The 14,239-nt window shown below is 38.6% G+C and overlaps 1 protein-coding gene across 1 annotated transcript in view; it reads right to left on the bottom strand.

The window, feature by feature from the left end:
* The window catches only part of PROS1 (protein S), a 63,899-nt gene that overhangs the window by 39,033 nt on the left and 10,627 nt on the right, over positions 1 to 14,239 (bottom strand). The window contains exons 2-3 of the mRNA XM_072812507.1: positions 4,490 to 4,647; positions 1,536 to 1,560 (exon numbers count right to left, since the gene is read on the bottom strand). Of these exons, the coding sequence (XP_072668608.1) occupies positions 1,536 to 1,560; positions 4,490 to 4,647 (183 nt within the window). The remainder of the gene's footprint in view (positions 1 to 1,535; positions 1,561 to 4,489; positions 4,648 to 14,239) is intronic.

Here is a 14,239-nt window from a genome sequence, read left to right as displayed (position 1 = left end):
GATAAAATGAGATGTAGTATATTGCAATTGCATCTCCTTGGCTCAGGATGTGCCACACAAGAGTCAGACCGTCACAAACACAAACACATGTAAGAGTAACCACTTCAGGAATTATGAAAAAGGACACTTGGTTCTAAAAGGGTCTTCTACTTAGTAGTCTTGGGCTTTTATCTTGTTGATTGCCCTGAATCGTAAATATAAGAACATACCATCATTTCAGAGTAAGGCTCCCTAGGAAAAGGGGAAAGGTATAAATAATCCCCCATCTAAAGATGGCCTCTGGGACTTCCGCATGGGTATCCAGAAACAAAACAAAAGCAAACAAAAAGTAAAGCCTTAACTATAATGAAACTTCAAACTGCAAGAGAAATGAGTTTAACAGAAACAATTATTTGCAAAATCATATTAACAACTCTAAGCTGCATAGTTATTAATGCATATTAGATCACATTTCTATGGGGTTCTTTTTTTCCCCCAACGAGTATTTCCTTTTGATTTCTGCTGGAACCCTCAAGTTGGCTGGGGTAAGGACTGGATGGAAAGAGGCACAAATGGGGAATATTCCAAGCCTAAAGGAGGAGTCAGAGCATGCCTGTGTGGGCTGGACCTACAGAGAGTCCCATCAGAAAGAGGGGACTTTTGAAGATTTGCAAATTGTACTCTACTTATAAAAGTAATATTAATATATTTAAACATTTGCTTAAAGCAAACTGGAGCTTTGTTATGTTTTACTTATATTGAGTTGAAATCCTCTAATCTGAGTGTAGAAATGCCACCTCCTTCCTTGAGACTCCAGAATGGTATCAAAAAGCAAAACATAGATAGGATACTTGAGGGAATGGTGAAATGATGTTGCAAAGAAAGACATTGTTAATGATTTCTATAACTATTTAAATTATGATGATTTATATCATAAGCTCTGGAGAGTGTAGAAATCTTTACTTTCATTAAAAGATAAACTATAAGTTCCAGTTATAAAGTAAACAAGTCCTAGGGTATAATGGATAGGATGGTGACTATAGTTAATAACACCGTGTTGTATATTTGAAGGTTGCTAAGAAAGTAGATCTTAAAACTTCTCATCACAGGAAAAAAAAATAGTAACTATGTGTGGTGACAGATATTAACTAAATTACTGTGTAGTCATTTTGCAACATTTATATACATGTATTAAATATTATGCTGTATACCTAAAACTATGTTATATGTTAACTGTATCTCGATATTAAGATAACCTATGACAATTTATATGCTTATAAAGAGTGTCCAGATACCTAAATACAATTCATCATCAGCCCATGGACCTTTATAACAAAGAAACAGAATGAAAAAGACTAAAAGTCAAAATGCCATACATTAATCAATGAATCATTTCAAACTTGTCTACATATCCATAAATAAAAAACACAGCAAAATTGCATATAAAATGAGATCTTAGTTCCAAAGCTAATTAAATTATATTAGAAGATGAACTTGATCATATCTAAATTCCCTTCTATCTCTATGGTTATATAATTGAGATTCTTTCAACTTACCTAAGTATTTTGGATAAAAATAATCCTAGAAAGAAAGAAAAGAAAAAACATATCTTAGCAAGCCTAAATTTCACTATATAGTTAAAACTTAATTTTATCATGTGTTTTATATTAAATATGCAAATATATTACATATAACTATCATTTCCATATTACATTTCTGCTATATAGTAAAATATGTGAGTAGATAACTAATAACATTAAGCCAATAAGACGCTTAGCTTAAATAAATATTGAGCAATAAAATCATGTTACATAAGCTTCTAAACTGAAAACAGTTTCTACTGAAGATGTTATTACATGTAACATGCGCTTTCTGTTTGTAAATCTTAATTTTTCCATAATGATCACATACTCATTTGACACATTTCCTGTCATGCTGAATACATATGCCAGATTTAATGTTGAATAACAGTGACATAATTTGAAATGAATTAAAGTGAACATTCATCTTTTAGCATCTCATGTACATGTAATACTTTATTTATAAATTGGCTGTGTACCAAAAGTCTGTCTGTAAATCAGTAATTTGGACTAAGAAATGTACTTTACCAAAGGGAGAAAAATGTTAAAAATGATTTCTCAAGGTAAGGTTCGTAGGCTGGCTCCCCAAAGCCTCTTATGCCATAACGTATCTAACGTGTAACATTAATGGCACAAGGACATCTCATGAGAAACCAACATTTCTACACAAAAACATACACAAGTAAGGAATGTACCTCATCCAGGACAGAGCCAACGTCTTCACTCTTGCTTCTCCCACATATAAACCTACACAACACTTGTCTATAGTTCATAGGGATGTTATATGGATGGGATATCCTACCAAGTAATTCTACCATGGTGTTTTCTTCTACAGAACAAGAGCCCGGAGGACAGGCAACAATGAATGGGTTCAAAAGGAGATGATGTGAGTGTGAAAAGAAGATATGAGGGACAGCGGGCAGGTGAGCAACAGGGTGGAGACTGGGAGTGTGGACTAGGGTATTAGGGATGTGGACAAGGAGAGGCTGGGGAAGGATGGAAAATGAGAAGCAGTCACAAATGTATTTTCTTTTCCTTGTCTTTCATTTCTCTCATTTTTTCTTTATTCTCTCTATCACCTTTCTCTTGTATATGAGACCAATATAAGAAGGTGTAGGGGAAGAAGCACATATGTGCTTCACTAGTTTCCATCCTCTCCACTGTGGTCTTCTACCTCACTCTCCATTTGCTATTCAGAGGCTAAGCTACAAGAACATATCTACAGTGTTAGAAATATATACTAGAGTATTTATGGGTGATGTAATAATATGATATCTCAGGGATGCAGGCTTGCCTTAAGTGATCTAGCAAAACAAAGCAAAAATTAGACTGGGTGGGGTAGAGACTAAGCAAAACAAGAATGGCTGATTGCTGATCATTGTTGAAATCTGGGGAGGTATATGGGGGTTTATTTTATTTTATTTTTTTAATTTTTATTTATTTATGATAGTCACAGAGAGAGAGGCAGAGACACAGGAAGAGGGAGAAGCAGGCTCCATGCACCGGGAGCCCGATATGGGATTCGATCCCAGGGAGCCCGATATGGGATTCGATCCCAGGTCTCCAGGATCACGCCCTGGGCCAAAGGCAGGCGCCAAACTGCTGCGCCACCCAGAGATCCCGGGGGTTTATTATATTATTCTGACTACTAGGGTATATATGTATTTAAGGTTTTATACTATATATATTATATATAATATATATCCTACCCAATAAAAGTACTAATCTGCTATATGGTATGAAATAAAATATTTTGTCTTCTCAATCACTGATCCACAAAAAGCAATGAAACGGAGAGAGAAAAAAATTTGGCTCAATCCTGAAGAGTAGTAAAAATGATTCTGCGGGTACCTTAGAAAAATGTTCTTTGAACCTATCAAAGTAGGTAGAGTTAAAAGGCTTAAAGAGGAACTCTGGAGGACACAAGTTGTTACTGTCTTGGACAAGTTCTCTACCTATAGAAAATGTTCCTGCTCATTATCTCTCATCTAGTCTCGTGGTCCCAGGAGCCACAGCTGAGCTAAAGGAGGTACTTTGTATGTGTTTTCTCCCTCATTTCCTTTGGGCTACATAGTTCATCTCAGGGAAAATATCTGATGTAAGCTTGATGGTTATCAGATTTGAATTCTCAAGGTCATCTCCATCCTAATTTTTGGAAGCACTGTTTATAATCCTAGTTTCCACAGGGCATATTAGAAAACATCCTTCCCTCGAAAATCAAGGAACTAAAGATATGGTCGGGGGTCCCATATTTCTGTATGATATTTAGTGATCTTTATGATGAAATTCTTCTACACTAACTTGGGATAATTTATACACTGAATATATAAATTCTAACCCCAGGAATTATTGATCATATTAAGTCGGCTCGCGAAACTTCCCAAGGCTTTATGGAAGTTACACTTAGGGAATACAGTACTGTAACGAATTCTTCAGTAAGCATTCACTGAGTACCTATGATGTACCAAGTTCTGGATTAAATATCCTTGTTTTCTAAAACCTGGTTAAAAATGCCAACGGAGAGATGTAATGAAGTATAGTGATAATGTAGACACACACACACACACACACACACACACACACACATTATACTTGAGATATCTTCCTCTCCACCTACCCAATACTACCATTTTCTGGTTGGGAAAAAGTATTTACAAACCATGAGGTCAAGACCACTTGTTTCTAATGCAGTATAACTGAATGATAGTTTGGTCAGAGCACACAGCTTTGGCAATAGTGTCTTCCGAACAAGCCCACTTTCCTCTGAAGTCACTTTCTTCTAAAATGCTTCAGTGGTTACATGTGGAAGGTGATATACACAATCATTAACTTGAAAAAGGAACCCAAGGAACATGACCTCAAGCTGGAAATGTTCAGTCTTTAATTGTATGTCTAGGTATGCTAACTTATTAGATTTCATATATTCTTACCGTTTCAGGGTCATTTTCAAAGATCTCTCTGGCTTCCTCTTTATTGCACAATTCTTCAATGCATTCTCTTTCAAGATTACCTTTTTTGGTTTCTTCAAACATAGAATTTGCACGGCGTTTCCTAACCAGGACCTGAGAAGCATGCTCCTTTGACAAAACTGAGGGAAAAAATAAGTTTTTATGAGTAATCCTTTCATTTCTCCACCTAAAATATGGTATTGTATTAAACAGTGAGAATTAAAATCATTGTCTGATTGTGAACCACATAACGTTTAAAATCAGTATAGGTGACCTGAGAAGAAAAATATGCAGATACATAAGCAGCTGGATTAACAACTCCAAGAGCAGGTTTGGTGTGCAAGCTCCAGCACTTGTATAATGACCTATATGAATCACTGAAGTTCATGCATGAGGCCAAACACATCAGACAATATTTAATGTTTACCTTATTATGACTACACTTGGAAAAAGCATCATGCTGAAATGCCTATATCAAAAGTTACAGTCACGCATCTTTAAAGCGAGAGTCATAAGCTTTCTCAGTTTTAACGGAAAACCACATGACCTCTGTAAAGATAGAGAAATGTGGGAGTACAGTCTAATCAGCTATTTAAAAGGTACTCAGTGGGCTAAAACATTTGATTTATTCATACACACAGGAAAATAAAATCTTTGGAACAAGGAAAATCATGTGCAAAACACAAAATACAGAAGGCAAAGAGAAAAAAATTGGTAATATCGACTGCATAATGGCTGAACAACAACAAAAATAACATAAAGTTCAACATCAAGTGACAGACTGGAAGAAAATATTTCATGATGTAGAACAGAAAAATTACATCCTGAATGCATAAACAACTTTTGCAAATTAAAACAATAGCAACCACAATAATAAACCAAGGAATAATAAGAATGTGTGCAAGATTAAATACAAAATAATATAAAGAAAAACTATAATCAAAATCATATAAATATCACTAAAGAAGAAAATAAAAATGTTCAATAAATGTGAAAAGATGTTCACTAAAAATTTTTTAACTAGATTTTTGCGCATTAGATTTGCACAAATTTAAAAGACTAATGCCATCAAATATTGGTGAGGGCAAGGGGAAACAAGTATTCTTGTATATCAATGGTGGGAATAGACACTGGTAAGCGTTACCTTAAGGTAATCTGCTAGTACCTAAAAATTTAAAGCACACATACTCTCCACCTTAATATTCTGCTTCTAAGGATGCCCTACAGATATGTACATGTACTGGAAAAGGTGTATATGGAATGTTTGTTGATAAACTGTTATATCAAAAAATTAGGAACACTATAAAGAATTCTCAAGAAAAGAATGAAAAAATAAGCTATAATAAATCTGTACTGAGGAATAATATGCAGCTATCAAAGAGAAGGAAGTTACTCTTGTGCTGAAGATCTTCAAGATATATTATTAAATTAAAAATGAAAATAGTGGGATGCCATGCCCATAGCATCACCCTATGAATATCAGTCGTACTTGTAGATATGTAAATATCATGTGGACAAATACGTAGAAAAGAGTTTTGAAACACTCAAACTACTGATTGCAATTATGTTTGAAGATAAGAATGGACAGTATGGGGCTTTGGCTTTATTGTTTTAGTATGTAAACATAACACTAGTTTTTAATGAAAACTTTTAAAAGCAAAAATGAAATCTACAAATAATTTTTTAATACTGATTTTTTAAAAAGATTTTATTTACTTATGAGAGACAGAGAGAAAGAGAAAAGACAGAGACACAGGCAGAGACCCAGGCAGAGGGAGAAGCAGGCTCCATGCGGGGAGCCCGACATGGGACTCGACCCCGGGTCTCCAGGATCACGCCCTGGGCCAAAGGCGGCACTAAACCGCTGAGCCACCCGGGCTCCCCTTTAATACTGATTTTAACCACAATAGTTCTTTCATTAAGATGAGCAAGTAAACAGATAAATTTGTTTTTCTCTTTTTTATCTTGTCACCTGGTGAATAACGAATATACAAAAGATGACAATAGAAGGAAGAAAAAGAAAGGCAGCAGAAGGACTAATTAGTCAACAGTCACCATAATTATCATCTGTTGAATAACTGAACACCTTTCAAGAGTGAAGTAAGTAATGTTACTTTAATGCTCCTACTTGGCCTCTATTATTTCACAGAAGATGAGACTCACTTCAAGAGCGTGCAAGACGGCTGCCCCAAGTTATAATAAACAGCAAAATTAGGGCTTAGATCCCAATGTTCAGACCTGCGACTACCCATTAAATCCGCTGCGTCTCAGAAAACAGGCAGAGGTTTCATTTTCTCCACTGATTAGAGGAATAATCAAAAGGAAAATTGTTCCACCTCTGCCCTAAAGGATAACAATGTTAACCATAAAAAACTAGTCTAAATTTGAATGCTTACGTTTTATTTCCCCTAGTTTCAAACAAATAGTAGTGTTTGAAACTGGCATGGTACTTAATGACTTTCCATGTGTATATGACGTCATTTGATCATCCCATCAGCAACGCCATCCTCCAGAGGACACAGTTCTCATCCCCACGGGCTTTGAGTTGCGCGAGGGAAAGAGGCTGAAGGAGGGGACGCGGCCGAGGCCCGGGCTGGGCGGCGCCAGCGGGACCGGGGGGAACTGGGGAGGCCAACAGCCGCCCTGGCTTGTGGTCCGCTCACGTATAAATGGGGAAATCGCCTACTTAGAACAGGTGTGGGGAGTATTAAAGGAGACGATGCGAAAACGGCGCGTCCACGCGTGCAGCCGCGACCATCACGGAAAATAGCGAAGCGGCCGAGAGGCTGGTGCAGGGCGGCGCCGGGCTCCGGGCTTCGGGCTCCGGGCTCAGGCTCCAGGCTCCAGGTTCCAGGCTCCGGGCTTCCGGCTCAGGCTTCAGGCTCCGGGCTCCGGGCTCCAGGCTCCAGGCTCCGGGCTCCGGGCTCCGGGCTCAGGCTCCGGGCTCCGGGCTCCGGGCTCCGGGCTCCGGGCTCCGGGCTCAGGCTCCGGGCTCCGGGCTCCGGGCTCCGGGCTCCGGGCTCAGGCTCCAGATTCAGGCTCCAGGCTCAGGCTCCAGGCTCCGGCCTCTGCGCGGGGCACGAGCTCCAGGCCTGCAGAACACCCTCGCTGTCCTCAGAAAATAAGCCCACCGACTTAGAAGCGTGCTTTCAGAGGAGCCTACTACTCCTGGTCAAAAAGAATATTTAAACCTGACAGCACAGACCCAGATTAAGAACTACAGAGCCGGAGGATGACCAAACTGTGTGGGTCAGGGTGCTTCTACGCAGCCGGCCTCCAAAACGTGTCTTCCTTTTGCATCACTGTCCCTCGTGACTTCTCTCACGTCTCTGTATTAAGAAGTGTTCAAAGTCCTTGTTAGAACCCAACCGAGTATGTTGCTCGAAAAGTATTCCCTTCGGATTCAAATTTGTAGGTTATAATGATTAGTTCTAAGTCTTTCAGGTTAGAAGAATGACTGAATTATCTACATTTTTAACTTCTCTAATTCCTCCCTCTTCAAAACAGTGACCGTAGCAGGTTGAACAATTATGTCTATAACACAATTGTTGTTCAAACCTTAACAGGAATTCTTTTTTGAAATTGTCTTAACAGCCTCCATATCTTTTCTGCAGGGGCAAATCTTTGTTTTCTGAGCATAAAATCTGATTCTCTTATCCTCAAAAAAGGAACTTACTGTTATTGGTACTTGATAAAAGGCACCTGTAATAAAGACAGTGGGGTTAGCACTGCGTCTGGTCAGAGGAGAACTTCCCAGTGTTCAGTTGGGTCAGTCCCACCCCACGAGGGAGGTAGTTTCCTGAGCCCCCTCTCCCAACTTAAGTGTTCACACTTGCTATCCACTGTTCAGGGGGTGGTTAGGACCACTGATCTTGGGCAGGTTGCCCAAAACTGATGAGTGAGGTGAAGGTGACGTTGCCAATGAAAGAGATCTAATGGACGGCCCATCCCTCAAACCTTTTCCATTCTGCTCTCTTGTTCTTTGCCAAGATGGTTCTCACATTCCTCCTTCCAAAGCTCATCTCTTTTTCAGTTATGCTTTCTGACTCTCCTTTCCCCAGGCCCTACTTGTCTGGCATCCCAAGAATGAAGAACTACCCCTAAAAAAAATGTGTCTGAGAAGAAAATCTCTGGCTAGCATTTGGGTTGGCAGTGTTTGAATCTTTGTTTCTGCTTCCGTGTGGGACGAAGCAGGGGAAAATTGTTTTCAATGTACAAATAGAACAACTAGATAATACTCTGAGACGTAACTGCTTCACGTGTGTCAACTGTTGAAATGGCATGTTTTCTTTAGTCAAAGCCTGAGAAAAATAGAACTGCACATAATATAGAAAAAAACATTGATTAATAGTGATGGGAAAACATGTGTCCAGATATTACCAATTTTGTTTAAAATAATCACATAGTAATCAAATGTGAAATCTTTCTTTTTTTTTTTCTATAAAGATTTCAGCCATGGAAGATTTCTGAGGAGGGATATTTAAAAATGTGAAGATTGTAAGGACTATGAAAACCAAAAGATAGATTTTTATTTTTATTTTTTTAGGATTTTATTTATTTATTTGAGAGAGAGACAGTGCAAGCACACAAACAGGGGGAAAAGGAGAAGCAGGCTTCCTGCTGAGCCAGGAGCCCAGCATGAGGCTCCCCCAGGACCCTGGAATCATGACCTGAGCTGAAGACAGAGGCGTAACCAACTGAGCCACCCAGAAGCCCCCAAAAGATAGATTTTTCATTAGTCATTTGTCAGCCTATATAACCATTACCAATTTTCAAAGAAGCTTGTGTTTGCCTTCAGGAAGAAATGCCATGTCTGGATGCATGCCACACTTCAATCTTTTTTAAGTTAATTTTTTTAAAAAAGAACTATTATACTTGCTTTTCTCTAAAGTTCTTATTTCCCTTTATATTGAAGACTCTGCTGCTGACCAACTGATTCTTCTCATATTATTATGTCAAAGGTTAGAGAAGTGTTTGAAAAAGTATTCTCTAAAGGTGAACTATGCATGGAGGTATGCATTCATTCTTGAAGAGGACCAAGCAATAAATAGGCTGATGAGAAATACGTTAAAAGAGTCAAAAATCGTAAGAGTAGATCTGGATAAGAATTTAAATATGGGAAAGAAAAAGAGGAAATAATCTGTGAGCTGCAGGTTGTACATATCATTGAGTCCTAAAACATTTGCATTAAGAGAGATGAAGGCTGGTGTTCATTTAGATGTAGAAAAGCCATCGGTGCCATTAAAAAAAAAAAAATGTGATTGTCAACCCCCATTGTGGATGAGGAGGGAAACAATGCCTGAACTGTTTGGCCACAACAGGAGTGACATGGACCTCTCCTTACTCCAACACTTAATTACAACTTCAATTTACAGTCTCTAGTCTAGAAAAACAAAGAATAAACCAAACACTCTGCCATTGTTTCCCCAAGGTTAAAACCTTTGATTGTAGCCCTAGACAGAGAAAGTGGCACACGTCAGCTAGTCCTTCCAAAGCGACAAGGACTTCTACCCAGAAGACAGAACAGATAGCTTATTACCACCTCATCCCCCCCCCCCAAAACAAAACCCTCAAAATACCCAAAACACAACAGTAATCATTGCTTTGATTTGGTGAGTGATAAATCACAGGGCTTCGCCTGAAGGGACACAGAGTTGGAGGCTGCGGGGTAAGGAGCGGGTCTGGAGGCCTCCTCCCCAGAGAGCCTTGGCCCCGGGGCTCCCCCAGCAGCTCCTCTCTGACGTGCACCAGACTTGCCCGCAGCGGCTCTCCTTGTCTCTCTCCCCTCCTACACACCAGGACACCCGAACACCTTCTGATTTTGACGTCATGGACCAAGAGGTTACGGCACAGGAAAAGTTGTGGATTTGTTCTATTTGACCTATTTGTTAGGATAGCATCAATTAATATTATTAGTTCACTGGCCTGTGTCTGTGTTTATGTTTGGAAAAGCAACAGGCAAACTGTTCTTGGACATTCTTAAAGGCAACACTGAAAGAGTTGGCCTAATTCTGCACTATCCTACTTCCTGCAACATCCACCAGATATGAGGCAAGGCTCAGAAAGACTCTAGATACATCTTTTTTGACCCTTAAGATAATTGTTCTTTTAAATGCTGATGTGGAAATGAGATTATTTGGAATACTAGTATAGTATTAAGTAGGTGTTTTTTTTTTTTTTTTCAAGTAGGTGTTTATGACTAAATCCCCAAATTTCTGCCAGACCCTTAGAATTCCTGGTTAACTTTCTAAAAGGCAGTCTTTCTAAAAGGTGCAGTCTAAATAACAATGGAAAAAAAATAATTTATTAAGGGGAGAAAATGATTGGGATAAGGGATAGGGGAAGAAAGACAACAAAACAAGTAATAAGGAAAGACATATTTAACATACAGAAACTTTGGCCTTCTTTTTTTTTTTTTTTTTTTTTTTTTTGGCCTTCTTAAAGAAAAAAAAAATTGGCCACAAAGTAGAAAAAACTACCTCTCCCCTTCCATAGTTATAGCAAAAAGAAAAAAAAAAAAGTAATTGTGTTCTACTTGACAAGGCATATGGTCTGAATGTTTGCATCCACCTCCCTGAATTTATGTGTTCAAGTGGAAATGCCCAGTGTGGCTGTATTTGGCAAAGGAGCTTCTTAGGAAATAATTAAGGTTAAATGAAGTCATGAGGATGGGGCCCTAATCCTATAGGATTAGTGTCCTTATAAGAGGAGATATTAGCAGCTCTCTCCTTGCAAGCATATAGGCCCTGAGGACAGGCCATGTGAGAACAGTAAAAAAGCAAGGTTTACAAGCCAGGAAGAGAGACCTCACGAGAAACTGAACTGGCCAGAACTTTCATCTTGGATTTTCCAGCCTCCAAGACTATGAGAAAATAAATCTGTCTAAGCCATGTAGTCTGTGATATCCTGTCGCAGCAGTCCAAGCAGACTACTATATAAGGCAAAGGCTAGTGACTATTACCAGCTGCCTTTAAAGACATGGAAAGTGGTGTTTATGGTTAGTGATGTCAGAGAGCAGTTATCTATTCTCTCTCCAAGACTGCATTAAAATGATTTCAGGAGAATTTTATTTTATTTTATTTTATTTTATTTTATTTTATTTTATTTATTTATTTATTTTATTTTTGAAAGAGTTATTTATTTATTTTAGAGAGAAAGTGAGCGAGCATGTGCTGGGGGAGAGGCAGAGGGAGGAGCGAGAGAATTCTCAAGCAGACTCCTCACTGAGTACAAAGCTCCATGTGGGGCTGAATCTCAGGACCCCGAGATCATAACCTGAACAGAAATCAAGAGTTGTGGGATGCCTGGGTGGCTCAGCGGTTGAGCATCTACCTTTGGCTCAGGTCATGATCCTGGGGTCCTGGGATCGAGTTCTGCATCAGGTGCCCGGCAGGGAGCCTGCTTCTCCCTCTGTCCCCCTCGGTGTCCCTCATGAATAAATAAATATTTTTTAAAAAGAAGAAAGAAAGAAGAAAATCAAGAGTTGGTTGTTTAACCTACTGAGCTACCAGGCACCTCGATTGCAGGAGAATTTGAAAAAGGAATAACCCGCAACAGTTGAAAGAATGGGAAGAGTCACTGGCAGATAAGAATTCCAACAAATTCTCCAGAAGCTGGAAAGCTGATGAAGACCTGTTGATAAATATAGGACAGGAAGGCTTGATCTAAAACAAACCCATGGAGTTACAACGGAAGTAAGAGCTCTTCTGCCCTTGAGAAGTCAAGTCTCAGATGATTAGTGGCAGGGGGAGAGAGGTAACTAGAAGCAGAGCATTCGTTTGAAAGTCCAGCAATGATGCAGCACTGGTTTCGCAGCGCACCGCAGTACATTCAGAGGGCGCCTAATAAACATTATCGTATAAGTGAATCAAGTCATGAGCGTATAAAGAGCTACGTGCTAACCCTCCCTTAAAAAACAAAAAAGCCTAACTAGACTGATGTATACAACAGAAGAAACTCACACAAGCCCCCTAAAGCCAACTCAGCACTGTTGCTTAAATACGAAGAGACAACCAAGAATCATCAGAAATATGGAGGAAACAAATTAACGCCTATCAATAGCATGAAAAATAAAACCAATAGGAGAAAAAAAAAAACCAGGTAATTCAAAGAGAACTTTAAAAAACATCTTAAAATCTAATGAATATCTTCCAGGCGCCAGGGTGGCTCACGGTGGCTCAGTGCTTGAGCATCTGCCTCTGGCTCAGGTCATGATCTCAGAGTCCCGCTTGGGGCTCCCTGCATGGAGCCTGCTTCTCCCTCTGCCTGTGTCTCTGCCTCTCTCTCTCTCTCTCTCTCCCTCTGTCTCTGTGTCTCATGAATAAATAAATAAAATCTTTAGAAAAACAAAAAAGCAAACTTCCAGGGAGAAATTTAACATGCATCCAAAACCTTTAGATATTCAGCTAACCTTTCTATTTCTAGGAAAGTAATCTGAGGAAAAGAGAATGGACATTTGTAAAGAAATATGTATGAATATGTGCATTACAATATTATTGATCTAGCAAAACACCAGAAATAATATAAATTTCCAAAGATATGTTTTTGATTAAATATATTATGATGAACATATTATGAAGGAAAATTATAAATCTATTTTAAAGTGTGACAGATTTTATTGATATGAAAGCTAGCATCATATTTTTAGGTGACATATCCAGTTAAAAATAATATTTGATAAAAATAAAAAATAATAATATTTGAAAAAATAGTATTAAAACACTATTCCATTCTTGCTTGTATGTATGTATTTTAATTTCTAAGTATATATATATTCAGACAAAGTTGCTTATAAGAATATAGAGGAAAGCATTATTTTGGCTAACGGGACTACAGATGCATTTTTTTAGTGTGTATCTGTATTCTCAAATTAGGTTATTTTAATCATGGATTTACTTGAATGGTTTAAAAATATTAGGAGTTACTAGAATATAGGGAGTAGTTTAAGCTGAAAAAGATATTCAATAAGGCCAGAATGGAACCCAAGGAAACTTTAATATTTAAGGGAAACTAGAGATCATCAAAACAACAGAAGTAGAATGAATAACATGCCTTATAGAGAGAAAGAAAATTTGAAGAAGCTAATGCTTATAAAAGGAGGTCAATTTCAAAAGATAAGTTTCGGGGGTGGGAGTGAATGGGTGACAGGCACTGGGGGTTATTCTGTATGTTAGTAAATTGAACACCAATAAAAAATAAATTTAAAAAAATAAAAAATTAAAAAAAAAAAGATAAGTTTCAACAGCATCAAATATTGTAAAGAAGTCATTAGTAAGAGGAGCACCTGGGTGGCTCAGTTGGTTAAGTGTCTGACTCTAGATTTCTGCTCAGGTCATGACCTCAAGATCCTATGACTGAACCTCACCTTGGGCTCTGCACTGAGCCTGGAGCCTGCTTCAGATTCTCTCTCCCTCTCCCTCTGCTCCAACCCCTGCTCATGCACATGTGTGCTCTCTCTGTCTCTCTCTCAAAAAAAGAAAAGTTAGAGCAGCCTGGGTGGCTCAGAGGTTTAGCGCCGCCTTCAGCCCAGGGCCTGATCCTGGAGACCCGGGGTCGAGTCCCAGGACGACAGGCTCCCTGCATGGAGCCTGCTTCCCCCTCTGCCTGTGTCTCTGCCTCTCTCTCTCTCTGTCTCTCATGAATAAATAAATAAACATCTTAAATAAATAAATTAAAATGTTTCATTGAAAAAAAAGAAAAGCTATTAATAATTATTACCATTATTTAGGATGA

The sequence above is a fragment of the Canis lupus genome, chromosome 35 (genome assembly GCF_048164855.1).
Source record: "Canis lupus baileyi chromosome 35, mCanLup2.hap1, whole genome shotgun sequence".
In the NCBI taxonomy this organism is placed as follows: domain Eukaryota; kingdom Metazoa; phylum Chordata; class Mammalia; order Carnivora; family Canidae; genus Canis; species Canis lupus.
The sequence above is the reverse complement of the archived record's forward strand: the minus strand, read 5'-3'. Positions and strand labels throughout refer to the sequence as shown.